Source organism: Eubalaena glacialis, chromosome X (assembly GCF_028564815.1).
Source record: "Eubalaena glacialis isolate mEubGla1 chromosome X, mEubGla1.1.hap2.+ XY, whole genome shotgun sequence".
Lineage (NCBI taxonomy): Eukaryota > Metazoa > Chordata > Mammalia > Artiodactyla > Balaenidae > Eubalaena > Eubalaena glacialis.
Genome location: NC_083736.1, coordinates 46,900,163 through 46,916,185, shown reverse-complemented (window position 1 = coordinate 46,916,185; position 16,023 = coordinate 46,900,163). Strand labels below are relative to the sequence as shown.

Sequence of the window (16,023 nt, the reverse complement as noted above, 5' to 3'; positions counted from 1 at the left end):
TACCTTTTGACTGCCTTCATCCAATTCCCCCTCTCCCCACACCCTGCCTGCGGTACCCACAAATCCGATCTCTTTTTTCCATGATTTTGTTTGTTTTGTTTCTTTTTGAAGTATCATTGACCTACAACACCATATTAGTTCCTGATACACAAAATAGTGATTGTATATTTCTATATACTTCAAAATGATCACCACAATAAGTCTAGTTATCATCTGTCACCATACAAAGCTATTACATAATTATTGACTATATTCCCCACACTGTACATTTCATCCCTGTGACTCATTTATTTTGTAATTGAAAGCTTGTACCTCTTAATCTCCCTCAGTTATTTCTTTTTTCCTCCAAACCTCCTCCCCTCTGGCAACTACCTGTTTGTTCTCTGTATCTATGATTCTCTTTCTCTTTAGTTTTGTTTGTTCATTTGTTTTGTTTTTTAGATTCCACATATAAATGATATCATACAGTATTTGTCTTTCTCTGTCTGAGATTGTTCACTTAGTGTAATACCCTCTAGGTCCATCCATATTGTTGCAAATGGCAAGATTTCATTCATTTTAATGGCTGAATATTCCACTGTATATATACCACATCTACTTTATCCATGTATCTATTGATGAGCACTTAGGTTGTTTCCATATTTTCACTATTGTAAATAATGCTGCAGTGAACATAAGGATGCATATATCTTTTCAAATTAGTGTTTCTGTTTTCTTTGGAAAAATACCCAGAAGTAGAATTACTGGATTGTATGGTACTTTTATTTTTAATTTTTTGAGGAAACTTCATACGGCATTGGCTGCACCAATTTACATTCCCACCAAAGTCCACAGGGGGCCCTTTATTTTCTCCACATCCTTGCCAACACTTGTTATTTGTTGTCTTTTGATGATAGCTATTCTGACAGGTGTGAGGTGATATCTCATCATGGTTTTGATTTGCATTTCCCTGGTGATTAGTGATATTGAGCATCTTTTCATGTTTGTTGGTCATCTGTATGTCTTCTTTGGAAAAATGTCTATTCAGGTCCTCTGCCTGTTTTTTAATCATGTTTTTTGTTTTTTTGATGTTGAGTTGTATGAGTCCTTTAAATATTTTGTATATTAACCCCTTATCCAATATATTGCTTGCAAATATCTCTTCCCATTGAGGAGGCTGCCTTTTAGTTTTGTTGATAGTTTCCTTCACTTTGCAAAACCTTTTTAGCTTCATGTGGTCCCATTTGTTTATTTTTATGTTTGTTTCCCTTGCCTGAGGTGACATATCCCAAAAAATATTACTAAGAGTGATGTTAAAGACCATGCTGCCTATGTTTTCTTCTATAAGTTTTACGGTTTCAGGTCTTACATTTAAGTCTTTAATCCATTTTGAGTTTATTTTTGTATATGGTGTGAGAAAATTAACCAGTCTGATTCTTCTGCATGTAGATGTCCAGTTTTCCCAACACCATTTATCAAAAAGACTGCCTTTTCTCCATTGTATATTCTTGCCTCCTTTGTCATAGATTAATTGCCCATATAACTGTGGCTTTATTTCTAGGCTCTCTATTCTATTCCATTTATCTATGTGTCTGCATTTGTGCCAGTACCATACTGTTTTGATGAATGTAGCTTTGTAGTGTAGTTTGAAATCAGAGAGTGTGTTACCTCCAGTTTTGTTCTTCTTTCTTAAAATTGTTTGGCTATTTGGATTCTTTTGTATTTCCATATGAATTTAGAATTATATATTCTATTTATTTAGGTCTTCCTTAATTGTTCTCAGCAATGTCTTAATATTTTCAAGTAAAGTGTTGCTCAGCTTTTGTCACATCTACCCTTATATAACTCTTCTTTTTATGCTCTTGTAAGTGGTATTTTTGCTATTGGAAATAGTATTTAAAATTTCATTTTCTTGATTATTTTTGCTGTATAAATTTTCATTGATTAGAATAAAGTTATTGAATATTGACATAAATTTTTAATATTAGTGATATAATTAACACTAATTTTCTCATTCTTGATATTGGTAATTCATGCTTTCTCTCTTTTATTTCCCTAATTATTCTGGATAGAGGCTTATCAGTTGTACTGATATTCTTAAAGATCAGATTTGATCTCTTTAATTTCCTCTATTTCTTTTTTTTGTTGTCTACTTCAGTGATTGCTACACTTTCCCTTATTTCCTTTCTTCTGCTATTTTGGTTTTAATTGTATCTGCATTCTTTTTTCTAAATATTGAAATTTAAATTATTGATTTAATTCTGATTTTTAAATATAGGCATTTTGTGCTATAAATTGGTTTCTAAGGATTGCTTTAGGTGCATCCTACAAATTTTAATAAGTTGTACTTTACTTTTCATTCAGTTCAAATTACTTTCTAAATTTCTTTTTTATTTCTTTCACCCATATGTTATTGAAGAGTATGTTATATCGTTTGCAAATATTTTGGGAATTTTACAGATACATTCCTGTTATTTACATCTAATTTAATTTCATTGTCCTTCAGGAAAATCCTTTAGGTGATGTTAATTCTTTCATTTGTAAGATGTATTTATGGCCCAGAATATTGTCTATCATGGTAAATTTTCATGTACATATGAAAACAATGTGTGTTCTTTTTTTTGTTAGGGATAGTGCACTTAAAATGGAGAACAGTATGGAGGTTCCATTAAAAACTGAAAATAGAGCTACCATATGATCCAGCAATCCCACTCCTAGGCATATACCCAGAGAAAACCATAATTTGAAAAGATACATGCACCCCAGTGTTCATTGCAACATTATTCACAATAGCCAGGACATGGAAGCAACCTAAATGTCCATCAACAGAGGAATGGATAAAGAAGATGTGGTACATATATACAATGGAATATTACTCAGCCATAAAAAAGAATGAAATAATGCCATTTGCGGCAACATGGATGGACCTAGAGATTGTCACACTGAGTGAAGTAAGTCAGACAGAGAAAGACAAATATCGTATGATATCGCTTATATGTGGAATCTGAAAAAAAAAAGTCTAGAAATGAACTTATCTACAAAACCAAAATAGAGTTACAAATGTAGAAATAAACTTACGGTTACCAGGCAGTAAGGAAGGGAGGGATAAATTGGAAGATTGGGATTGACACATACACACTACTATATATAAAACAGATAACTAATCAGGACCCACTGTATAGCACAGGGAACTCTATTCAATACTCTGTAATGGCCTATATGGGAAAAGAATCTAAAAAAGAGTGGATATATGTATTTGTATAACAGATTCACTTTGCTGTACACTTGAAACTAACACAACACTGTAAATCAATTATACCTCAATAAAATATTTTAAATGTTAATTAGATTAATTTGAGTGATAGCATTTTCAAGCATTCTATACACTTACTGATGTTTTTTGTCAACTTGTTCAACTGTGGAGAGAAAAGACAAATCTCTGACCCTAATTGTGGATTTTCCTTTCTTTCATATATTTCTAAATTCCGTTTTTAGGTGTATAAACATTTAGAATTTTTATGCCCTCTTGATGAATTGGCCTCTTTAGGCAATCATAAATACAAACAATCCTCTTATAAATGATCCTCTTTATCCCTGACAATACATTTTATTCTGAAATTTGCTTTATCTGATATTAATATATCCATTACAGCCTTGTTTGGATTATTAGTAGCATGATATATCTTTTCCCATACTTTTACTTTTAACCTATAGGTACAATGGGATTCATGTACACTGCATATAGCAGGATCTTTTTAAAATCCAATTTGTCATGCCCCACATCGTATGTTATTAGGGAAATGCAAATTTAAAAAATGAGATACCACTACACTCCTATTAGAATGGCCAAAATCCAGAACACTGGCAATACCAAATGCCTGCAAAGATGTGTATCAACAGGAACTCTCCTTCATTGCTGGCGGGAATTCAAAATCATACAACCACTTTGGAAGACAGTTTGACAGTTTCTTATAAAATTAAACCTATTCTGACCATGTAATCCAGCAATCGTGCTCCTTGGTATTTACCCAAATGAGCTGAAAGTTTATGTCCACAGAAAAACCTGCATATGCATGTTTATAGCACTTTTATTCACAATGCTGTAACTTCGGAAGAAACCAAGATGTACTTCAGTAGGCGAATGGATGAACAAACTGTGACACATCCAGATAATGGAATATTATTCAGCACTAAAAAGAAATGAACTATCAAGCCCTGAAAAGACATTCAAGAACCTTAAATGCATATTACCCAGTGAAAGAGGCCAATCTGAAAAGTGTATATACTGTATGATTCCAACTATATGACATTCTGGAAAAGGCAAACCTATGGAGACAGTTAAAAAATCAGTGGTTGCTAGCAGTTAGGAGAGAGGGAGGGATGAATATGTGGAGCACAGAGGATTTGGGAGGCAATGAAATTATTCTGTATGATACTGTAGTGGTGGCTACATGTTGTCTAAACCCATGGAATGTACAACAGCAACAATGAGTCCTAATGTAAACTACACACTTTGGGTGATAATGATATGGCAATGTAGGTTCATTGATTGTAAGAAGTGCACCCTTCTGGTGCAGGATGTTGACAGTGGGGGAGGCTCTGTCTCTGTGGGGGCAGGAGGTATATGGGATGGCTCTGTAATTTCTGCTCAATTTTACTATGAGCCTAAAACTGCACTAAAAAATAAAGTCTACTTAAAAGAGAAAGGAGTCCAATTTTAGACAATTTGTATTTAATATGGTTACTGATATGGTTGGATTTAAAGCTGTCATGTTAATTTTTTTCTATTTTCTCATCTGTTGTTTTATTTTTTCTCTTTTAAAACATTTTAAATTAAATGAGCATTTCATGATTCCATTTATCTTCCATATAGGCTTATTAGCCATAATTCTTTGGATAGATACGTTAATGTTTATAGTTCATGCTTCTTTAATGTATCACAATGTACCTTCAAGTAATATTGTACCACTTCACATGTAGATTTAGAATCTTACATACACTTATATTCCCCCATCCTTGTGCTATTATTTTCCAAGAAGCTAATTCCACATAAGTTACAACTCCACAATGCATTATGAATTTTTGCTTTACATCATTAATAATAAAATATTCTTAAATGTGAAAATTAATAGTTTATATCTACTTTCATATCTACCATTTCCATTATTGTTTACTCATTTATGTAGACCATATTTCCATTTACAGTCATTTTTCTTGTGCCTGAAGGACATCCTGTAACATTTCTTGTAGGGTAAATCTACTGATGATTAATTTTTTCAGCTTCAGTATGTATGAAAAACTTTTATTTCAACTTCATTTTTAAAAAGATATTCATTGAGTATACAATTCTGATTGGACAATTATTGTTTCACTATTTTAAAAATGGTATGCCACTTTCTTCTGACTTGCATTGTTCCTTATGAGAAGGGTCCTCTAATTCTTATCTTTGGTCCTCTTAATGATTCTATATTTTTCTGGTTTTATACTTGTCCAGGAATAAAAGTAAAACCCTGGGGAAGCAGATTGGAAAAATATCATGAATGCACATCATGCATTAACTGTGCATAGCAACTTGGATACATATTAAAGCATAAGGGTCACTGAAAAAAAATTAAAAACCAGGATGGATACTTATACTTGCAGCCACGATGAATTAACAGGAATCCGATGTGCTCTGCCACCTAAATATCTATAAACCAAAAAAGTTATAAAGCTTTACGTCGTGGCTCCACGAGCCACGCAGGACATTGATCCCCAAGATAAGGGAAATTAAAAAGGCGATCCCCAGGATTGCCCAATTCCCCCCAACTTCTTGCCTGGATAGAGTTTACAGGCTGCGGCACAGGGAGATTGAACACAAACAGAGGTGAATAAGTGAAGGAGACAGGGCTGAGAATTCCAAGAGGCCAATGTGACTAGAATATTCTGGGAGTAATGGAGGGGAGAGAGCTGCACAGAGAGGTAGCCCTGGAGAGCTGCAGAGGTTTCCCATCTGGGTGCAGTGTATGAGAAAAGGGCAGTGGTGGTAGCTGACTTCCATTTTCTGGAGTGAGTAGTTGTGTGGATCATGGTGCCATTTACTGAGATTGTGAAGATGGGAGTTTTAAAAACAAGAGAGATGGGGGACGTGAGTGTGTGGGAGGGGTGGATATAGCAATACCACAGTGAGACAGACTCACTGTGAGGAGCCCTTGAAACATCCAAGTGGAGATGTCAAGTAGACGAATGAATATATGGATTTGGATCTCAAAGGTGAAGTTCGAACTGGGGTTGTAGATTTAGGAGTTGTAAGCATATTAGCATATATAGTTATAAAGCATCTAGCATATAGAGAGGCTGGTATAAAAATGAATACAATAGAAGTTCTCATCATAAAAAATTGTAACTATGTGTGATGATGGATGTTAACTGGACTTATTGTGGTGATCATTTCACAGTATATACAAATATTGAATCATGATGTTGTACACCCGAAACTAATATAATGTTATATGTCAATTATATCTCAATTAAAAAAAAGAAAAAGAAAACATAAGAATAAAAAATAAAATAAAGCGAATATAAAAGTCCACTACGGATTTTGTAAGAAAAGCACAGTTTCAAAATGAGATGGGAACATAGCATTTTCTATTAGCATATAGCGGTTTGTCAAGGCTTTCGCTTCTAAGGTCTGGTCACGTCCCACAGAAACGTGTTGCACAGGAAGGGCTGAGAGACACAAGCAGCTGACAGGGAAGGTTGCTATGCAACAGCTGAGGAAAGCCATCCAGACAGGCAGAATTGATGTTGGTCACTGGAGAGTAAAAGCTCTGGTCCTATCAATAGCTTCCATTCAGACACAGGGGTGGACAGCCTGGAGAGGCTGATATAAAAACGAATATAAAAGTCCACTATGTTTTTTTGTAAAAAAAAAAAAAATAGAAGTGCAATTGGAGATGGGAACATAGCATTTTCTCCAGTCATTCTGGAAGCGCAGCAGCATGTGTGTCCTTAGGTAGGACCCCAGTAAGTTCTCCTTTTGCTTCACATTTTGCATATTGAGAAACCGGGCTCAGAGATGCCCAGTGACCCGAGCGGGCTTTCACACAGCTAGCGACAGACTGGCCCAACACTCTGTCCCCGGAATTCGGAAGTCCAGCCCAGCTTCTATCCACAAGACCACAGCTGCCCCAGGCCCCAGCCATGGAAGGAACCAGGCCAAACATTTACTCTGAATCAGGGCTTGCCATGGCTCAGACACACAAGTGCCTGATTGTCCTGGCCGCTCCAGTGGGCACCAGGAAGGCCTCAGGGGCAGCGTGTTTGTGCCACTCACAGCGAAGAGGCCTGACAGTCGGAGCAGGGAGTGGACCCCAAGGAGCAATTCTCACACCTGGATGGACCCACACAGAGCAGGCAAGGGGTGGGCCTGGGGCTCCTACCTGTTCCCCCCGGAATGCAGAGCGTGAGCTTAGGTCTCAGAGAACAGAAACCTGGCTTGTTGGGACAGATGTTGACAGGGCAGGGGAGGTGGGGTGGATCTGCTGCTCAAACTGAAGAAGGGAGGGTGCCTCAGTCCCCGGGGCCAGTGCTAGCGGAACATGCATTTTTGGAGTCAGCGAGACCCCGGCCCAAATTCTGCATTTTCAACTTACTGGCTCTGTGGCCTTGTCTAGTTCGTGCGATGTGTCTGTCTGTGCCTCAGCTTCCTGATCTGTAAAATGGGGATGCTGACATCCACCTCCCAGGGCTGCTGTGAGAGGAAGATAATGCCCAGCACAGCTCAGGCTGTGACACACAAGCTGCATGAAGAGTGGCTGGGGAAGCAGATGTTCCCAGTGTGTCTGGGGGCCCTAGAGATGGATAGTGGAGGGGAACACAAAGGGAACTGGTGTCCTCTCGCCATTTCCATTTCTCTTGTTGCAGTTGCAGACTGGGCTAGCGACCTCTGTATTGGTGACCTAGGGGTCACGCTGGGGAAGCAGGGCTCAATGTATTCCAGACCACACTGGAGGAGCTTAGAGGCAAGGGGGAGGGCAGGGCTGAGAAGCATTGTGCAAAAGTGGGGGGACTGAGGGTATATGATGGATGGGTTGGAACCGCAGTACAGGGTGTGAGTGCCCGCGCCTGCGATCGGGGGCGCGGAGGCGGAGGTGGGGAACGGTGGGGGGAATCTGGCGGGAAGGAGAAAACGCCCCCCACCCCGCCCACCCACTGGCGGAATCGCATGCGCACTGGGGACCTGGTGGGAAAGGCTTTTGTTGGGAAAGCGGGCCGGCTGGAGGGGTCCGCGCATGCGCAGGCTGCCCAGCCGCGCAGCGAGGGGGGCGGTGCGCGGAGAAAAGGGGCGGGGTGGTCGGAGCTGCTGTGCTGGCAGCAGTAGGCGAGGGCGCGGCTGCGGGGTTCCTGGTGCTGAGGACGGACGCCATTGGAGCCCCAGGGAAGGTAAGGATCCAGCCCCAGACAGGACCGGGAGAGAGCGAGTGGAACGAGGGTACGCTGTGCCCTCCCCATCCCCAATCCCCCGCCCCCGGATCTGAACAAAGCCCGAGCACGCAGAACCTGAACCCCGTTAGACCCGCGGTCTAGATAGGAGCCGCCCCCCTCCACCGCCACCAGACGCAGGCTCCCCGATCCGAGCCCTACTTGCACCGGAGCCCACCATCCGAACCCCTTTAACAGACCCGTGTGCTCCGTGCTGAGCTTCCTTAGAGCGGAGGCCCCACCTCCACCCCAACCACTCTGAGATCAATCCAGTGGAACTGAACGTTTTGCCCCCTTCCTGGAGTTGCAGTCCTGGCCTCTGAGACCTCCAGCACTTCAGTTCGAGCCTCACCTAGTCCGAAGACCCCCCACCCCATCCACCTTGAGCGCTCCTGTATGAGCCCAACCTAGACCTGAATCAGCTGAATCCCCCCCACCGGCACTTAAGAGGGTCCCTGGGATTCATTTTCCCAGAGCTTCCAGCGGTCCCCGTTTGTCTGAGCCCTCTCATGTCATCTCCTCCCCACCGTCCTGGCCCCCTGCTCCAGGCATTAAATTCAGGCGCTTTATTTCTCCCTCTCTCAACGCATCTCCTATGGGACTCTTTGGACCCAAGCCCGCCAGTGCACCCCCTGTTCAAATCCAGCCGCTGGGCCGGGGAGCCTGCCTGTCCTAAACTCCCCTTTCAGTGTAGGGTCTCCTCCGACCTCCTCTATCCTTCTCTTAGGGCTCTGTCTCTGAGGGAATCTACCCCAGCAGCCCTCACTCCCCCACCCACCCCGACCTTATACTGCCTGGTAACCTGATGATTGCAACCCCCCACTTCCTGAGAGATCCGGCCTCCTGCTGGGTCCCGCCCCCTCCCCCTGAAGAGCCCTCCCCGTCCCTCTCAGGCTGAGCTCTCTTCTCCTTGGGACCCCCAGCATGGCTGAGGGAAGCTACCGCAAAGAATCTGAAGTGTACAACGTTGAAGACATGGACGAGGGTAGTGATGAAGTCGGGGAGGAAGACATGGTTGAAGGCAACGACTATGAAGAATTTGGTGCTTTTGGAGGCTACGGAGCCCTCACCAGCTTTGACATCCGTATCCTCAGAGCCTTTGGGAGCTTGGGTCCAGGCTTTCGCATCTTAGCGGTGAGGCCCCTTGTCGGCCACCTGCTAGCCCTGGGCCTTCCCTCCTGCGACGTCAGGGAGGATGGGAGGAGGGGGTGGGTGAAGGCTGGAGTTGAATGGGGAAGGACTGCCCACATTCACCAAACCTTCCCTGTCCTGCTGGGAGAAGGGGGGTTTGGGAGGGTCTGGGGGCTGGTCGGGGGCTGGCCAGCACAGGGCGAGTGTGTGCAGCTGTCTGCCTTGCCCTCCCCTCCCTGGTCTTGCAGAATGAGCCCTGGGAACTTGAAAACCCTATGCTGGCCAGGACTCTGCTGGAGGCATTTCGGATGGATCCAGAAACACTTGCCAACGAGCCAGCTGCCCGTGCTGCCAACGTAGCCCAGGCCACCTCCTCTAACCAAGCTGCTCGGGCCGCTGCTGCTGCTGCCCGTGCCACCTACCATCAGGTGGTCACTAACCACTCAGTGGCCACAGACCAGGGCTCAGGAGGCGATACCCAGCCCATGACATCCGCTGCCGAGGCTCAGGCAGCCACCCTTGAGACAAGCCTTGCTTCTCCGCACAGCTCCCAGATGCTAGTCAAGAGCGAGATGGCCACCCCCGGGGCTCCAGCAAGGTCCACGCAGCCCCAGACATCCTCCCGGGCCCAGGAGGCTGCTGCCGAGGGCCCTAGTACGGCCTGTGCTTTCTCCCAGGCCCCGCGTGCCAGTGAGATGGATGCCACCCGGCCCAAAACAGCCTTCCTGGGTCAGAACGATGTCTTTGATTTCACCCAGCCGGCAGGTGTCAGTGGCATGGCCTTCCCACGCCCCAAGAGACCTGCCCCGGCCCAAGAGGCTGCCACAGAGGGCCCCAGTGCTGCCTCCGGGGGGCCCCAGGCAGCCTCTGCCGGGGAGGGGGCAGCCACCCGGCCCAAGACGACCAAGTCTGGGAAGGCTCTCGCCAAGACTCGGTGGGTGGAGCCTCAGAATGTTGTGGCAGCAGCTGCTGCCAAGGCCAAGATGGCCACGAGCATCCCTGAGCCTGAGGGTGCAGCTGCCACCTCTCAGCAGAGTGCGGAGCCCTGGGCCAGGATGGGAGGCAAGAGGACAAAGAAGGTGAGACCTCCCTGCTGTCTCCAACCCCCCTTGCTCCCCTGCTTTCTCTGCCCTCTCCTCTCTCTGCCTCCTCCTCTCCCTCCCCGCATCCCTTCCCCTCCCCTCCCCTCCCCTCCCCTCCCCTCCCCTCCCCTCCCCTCCCCTCTCCTTCCCTCCCCTCTTCTCTCAGCTTGTGCATGTTTCTCCAAGACAGGTTAACTAGCATGTTTTCACTCCACGTAGTCCCTACCCTCGGGCCTGGAGGGAGAAGCGGTTGGCTCAGTGCCTGGCACTTAGTAAGCACTCGGCACGTGTCATCCGCTGTTCCTACTACCCTTACCTCCAAGTACCTGCTCTGGTTAAGATGTGTGCCAGGTGCTTTTGCACAGGTAGCCTGATAGCCCTGAGTCTCTCCTCTGTCTAATGGTACAGTCCAAGCACCTGGATGACGAATATGAGAGCAGCGAGGAGGAGAGAGAGCCTCCTGCGGTCCCACCGACCTGGAGGGCATCGCAGCCCCCACTGACGACTGTGCGGCCTCAGATGGGCCCTCGGCCCCCCATGGCCCTGAGGTCCCAGGTACCCTCAAGGCACGTTCTGTGCTTGCCACCCCGCAATGTGACCCTTCTGCAAGAGAGGGTAAGAAGCCTGCCCTTCCCCCATCTCGCTCCTCCCCTCCCTTGCGGGCCTGTTCTTTGAGGTCGCCCATGCCTTGGTCTCCCCGTGTGCTCCCTCCTTCTCCAGGCAAATAAGTTGGTGAAATATCTGATGATTAAAGACTACAAGAAGATCCCCATCAAGCGCTCAGGTGGGCAACCTGTGCCCCCTCCCTGAGCTCTGCCCTTCCCCCCTCCCACAACCCTGCCCTGTGGGCCTCCCATCAGATGCCCGCACACACACATCAGGCCTGGCTGATGGCTCCATTTGCACGGTGTGGGGTCCTGAGTGTGCTCCCTTCAGCAGGCCTGGCAGAAAGGCTGCAGCTCTGTGGCCCCTGCTCAGCCTCGGTGCTTTGCCCACCCCTCCCCTCCTGCAGACATGCTGAAGGATGTCATCCGAGAATACGACGAACATTTCCCTGAGATCATTGAACGAGCAACGTACACTCTGGAAAAGGTGGGTGCGGGGCCGGGGGCAGCTCTGTGGAGCAGGAGCCGCAGGGAACCCTTGCCCCCTGCATCCCCTCGAGGCCCAAGGGCAGGACTACGTGCTCTGGAAGGTAGCCCTCCCTGGCCTCTCCACCTGGGAGCTTCCTCTGCCTGCCTCCTTCCCTCCTTCTTGCCCTTCGTGCTCTCTGAGTGTCTGGGGTGGTCTCCTGAGGTGGATCCCATTGTCTCAGCCAGTGTCAGTGCTCCCACAGGGCACTTCCTCTGCGGCCTCTCTTCTTCCTCCTCCCCCAGGGCTCGGGGCTCCCCGCCAAGGAAAAGTTCTAACGGGGAATTGAGTGACTGCCTGCAGGACACCCAGCATGGATGTTTGATCTCACACTCTGTTTTCTCCCCCATGTAGAAGTTTGGGATCCACCTGAAGGAAATCGACAAGGAAGAACACCTCTACATTCTTGTCTGCACACGGGATTCGTCAGCCCGCCTCCTGGGAAAGTGAGAGAGCACAGGAGGGTGGTGGCCTTCCTTGGTGGTGCCTCCCCCCTCCTCTCAGAGAAACGGGAAAGTGGGGTTGGGGGGCCTAGCACGGCTCCCACCCAGAGTTAGCAGTGCTGAGCAGTTAAGGGCTGGCAGGGGCAGTAGCCTGGGCCGAGGATTTGCTGCTCTCCGGGTTTCGCCCCTGCCCACCCTTCCCCACCCCCATCTTCCTAGGAAAGCAAGCTTCTTGGTTGCCTCTCCCCGCTAAGGTCCTGGCCAGGGCTCGGCAGAGTGGGCCTCGGGAGGGCGACGGGGGTGTGGGGGGGCTCTCCAGCGGAGTCGTGCTCCCGACGCAATGCGCAAAGGGCAGGGAAGGTCTGGATGTGCCTCTGGACACAGGGTTGCCAATCGTTTGCTCCCTGCCTAACCCCATCCTCGTCAGAGCCCTGGGAGGTGGTGTTAGCATCCCCACTTGATGGATGAAGGGACTCGGTCTCAGGCCGAGGAATGAATTGTCTGGACCAGGTAGCGCAAGCCATACAGAGTGGGAGGAACTGCCCTGTAGCCCAGCAATCTGGGAGAGGCTAGTTGAGTGAGCCGGCTGTGTTCCCCCCGGGCAAATGGCTGCTGGACAGGATCCCTCTTTCTACACTTTCAGGACCAAGGACACTCCCAGGCTGAGTCTCCTCTTGGTGATTCTGGGCGTCATCTTCATGAACGGCAACCGTGCCAGCGAGGGTGAGTGGCTGGACCTGCAGCTGGGGGGTTGCCCACCGTCTCACCTCCGTGTGCTAAACTCTTGTACCTCATCTCCCCTCGCAGCTGTCCTCTGGGAGGCACTACGCAAGATGGGACTGCGCCCCGGGTATGATTGGGGTCTCTCGGCTCCCACTCCTCAGTGTGTCCTTGGGCACAAGAGGCCCTGGGATTGCAGTGGCCTAGTGGTCTCTGCGGGGCGTGGCGTCCTGGACTAGGTAGAGCGCAAAGGGTCCCACCAGGGTGCGTGGGGAAACGGTCCTGAACTCTGAGCACCCCCTCTGCTCCGTGTGCCTTCTCTGTTCCCAGATGAGAACTAAGAGAAACCATCGGACCTGGGGGCTCCGTCGAACCCCTCCCTGGGGCATCGCTGACAAGTGGCCGTCTGGCCTCTGCTGCCGGCCCAGGCATCCATGGGGACACCCCACAGGCTGGGAAGCTCTCAGTCCTGCTGGGAGCGCTCCCGCCCACCCCGGGCACTGCCACTGTCTCTAGTCATGCGTTCCTTTCCTTGCACTCAGGGTGAGGCACCCATTCCTGGGCGATCTGAGGAAACTCATTACAGAGGACTTTGTGAAGCAGAAGTGAGTATCGACTGAGTTCACTTTGCCTCCCACTCAGGCCTTCCTCGTGTGCTGCTCTGGCTGAGGAAGCCATTCCCCAGCTCATGTCTTAACACCAGAGGGATGGGTGTCTGGTGTGAGAGTGGGGTGGGGGGGAATGTGAGTGTTGGGGGGAGGGCCATTCCAGGGAGGCTTGGGGAAAGGGAGCAACACATGCTGACTGCGAGCACCGGGTGGGGTGGTACAGCCCCCATCTCGTTCAGCACCTGCCCTCTAGGCAGTGTCCCCGGCTTTACACCTCAGGAGCCTGGGGCTCAGAGAGTGGAAGCCTGACATGGCCCCGGCTGGGATAAGGCCCATTTGGGCCTGGAGCCCAGCCCCGCTGACCTTCTAGCCCAGGCCCACCCCATCCTCGGTGCTTGGAGATCTCGTGTGCCCTCACACAGGCCCGTATGCATGTTCACCACCAACACCCCCCACCACACACACACACACACACACACACACACACACACACACACACACAGAGATGGTCGAGAGTATGCATGGAGTCCACTGCTCTTGGTTGACTGTTTCTTCCCGTACAGTCATTTTCTAGGGTGGACTGTCCCAGGGTTCAGCCAGGCCACGGATGAGCCCCATGGTGGGGTGTGCTCAGAGCAGGGGGCCTGAAGAAATGGCTCCTCTGTTTACAACACACCCAACAGGAACCTGGGTTATTGTGACAAGGGGCACAAAACTCGTGGCCTTCCTATGAACAAATACCCTACACGTGCCCCCTGCCCCTCCACATGGCTGCTGGGCAGGACCAGTGGCCTAAGGGTGTGAGCACCTCAGTTTTGGAGGCGGAAACCCCTGGGAGCGAGCGTGGGAGCGAGGCAAGGGCTGCGGGGCCAGGGCAGGCCTCCTGCGGCAGCCAAGCTGCAGCCTCGGGGCTGGGAGGGGGCCACCTGGGAGCCACTGGTGCAGCAACAGGTCTGCCTGGCTGGAAGCAGAAGTTTATTTTCCTCTCTCACGCAGGTACCTGGAATACAAGAAGATCCCCAATAGCAGCCCACCCGAGTATGAGTTCCTCTGGGGCCTGCGCGCCCGCCACGAGACCAGCAAGATGAGGGTGCTGAGATTCATCGCCCAGGTAAGGCAGAGCCTCTGTTCTGGCTGGAGTTTCCCATACCTCGTTGGTTCGCTGAGGCCCAGAAAGGTTCCTAAGTCACTGACACAAGTTCACAGACGTAGTGAGTGGATGGGGCGAAATCCCAGGTCTGGCACAGAACAATGGGAGCCCGATTCCAGTCGTGTGGGTTTCTATCATGATTTTGCAAAGCGCTCAGGAGGGCATATGGCAGGAAGCAGGTGCCGAGCGAGGTGGGGTAGCTGTTCCGACGGCTGCTGTTCTTCCACCGCAGTATCAGAACCGAGACCCCCGGGAATGGAGAGCTCATTTCTTGGAGGCTGTGGATGATGCTTTCAAGACGATGGATGTGGATATGGCTGAGGAACATGCCAGGGCCCAGATGAGGGCCCAGATGAACATCGGGGAGGAAGCTCTGATTGGACGGTGGAGCTGGGACGACATACAGGTCGAACTCCTGACCTGGGATGAGGACGGAGATTTTGGCGACGCCTGGTCCAGAATCCCCTTCGCTTTCTGGGCCAGATACCATCAGTACATTCTGAATAGCAACCGTGCCAACAGGAGAGGCACCTGGAGGGCTGGCATCAGCAGTGGCACCAATGGTGCGGCCAGCACCAGCATGCTCGATGGCCCCAGCACCAGCTCCACCATCCGGACCAGAAACGCCGCCAGAACCAGTGCCAGCTTCTTCTCCTGGATTCAGTAAGATTGGAGGTCATTAGATGAGACTCTGAAGGATGGGGTGTGGAGGGGCTGGGAGGAGTCAGGGGAAGGCCTGGGGTGTCGCGGGGGAACGAGGAGAGCCTGACAGGACACTCAGTTTGTCCTTCCTATCCCTCACGGTTCACCTGTATTGACCCTTGTGTTCTGGCCTTTGTGTCTCCCGGTTCCAGGCAGCGCTGAGGAGCTGCAGCAGTCCCCCGCCGAGCCAGAGTGCCTCCTCTGCCCCCTCCCCGACAGAGCACTCTAGGCAGCTTCTCCCCGTCCATGGAAGATGGCATGCCAGATGACGCGCTCTCTGCCCTTCCTGCTTTCCTGTGTGCTTTTTGTCGTGCTGTCGTGTTTTGGGTATCAGTGTTGCATTAAAGTTGCAAAATCAGTCGGACGTCTTCTCCTTTTCCTGGGCAGGTGTGGCTCTGAGTGGCCCCTGGTCAGGCCCTCTGAGACAGGTGGGGGCCGCCTCTCCCTAAAAGGCAGGCGGGTGTGGCTGGGTCAGCCACTGGGAGGCGCGGAGATGCCAGCTGAGTGTGGAGGCCAAGAGTTTCCAGGGGCTCCGGTCCACACAGTTTCATGATTTCCTACACTGTGTGGCCCCAGTTAAATGCCAGTGGGGGTCCTCAGGAGAAGGGGTGGGG

General features: G+C 49.1%; 1 protein-coding gene and 1 non-coding gene across 4 annotated transcripts; both read left to right on the top strand.

Annotated features, from left to right (window-relative positions):
• The first annotated feature begins 8,314 nt into the window (after positions 1–8,314).
• On the top strand, positions 8,315–15,767 carry LOC133082181 (melanoma-associated antigen D4). Of its 3 annotated transcripts, none has more exons than XM_061178659.1 (13): positions 8,315–8,403; positions 9,366–9,576; positions 9,822–10,652; positions 11,064–11,270; positions 11,376–11,439; positions 11,668–11,747; positions 12,141–12,232; positions 12,873–12,952; positions 13,037–13,079; positions 13,492–13,554; positions 14,554–14,668; positions 14,940–15,370; positions 15,562–15,767. In XM_061178659.1, the coding sequence occupies exons 2-13, from the start codon at positions 9,367–9,369 to the stop codon at positions 15,569–15,571; spliced, it is 2,226 nt and encodes a 741-aa protein (XP_061034642.1). In that variant the 5' UTR covers positions 8,315–8,403; position 9,366; the 3' UTR covers positions 15,572–15,767. The 3 variants fall into 3 exon arrangements, with proteins under 3 accessions (XP_061034642.1, XP_061034644.1, XP_061034643.1); XM_061178661.1 differs by having other exon boundaries at positions 14,940–15,382; XM_061178660.1 differs by having other exon boundaries at positions 9,336–9,576.
• LOC133082812 (small nucleolar RNA SNORA11) lies at positions 14,179–14,307 on the top strand. The gene has a single exon (XR_009699029.1). It is a non-coding gene; the product is annotated as a small nucleolar RNA SNORA11 (small nucleolar RNA).
• Positions 15,768–16,023: the final 256 nt, after the last annotated feature.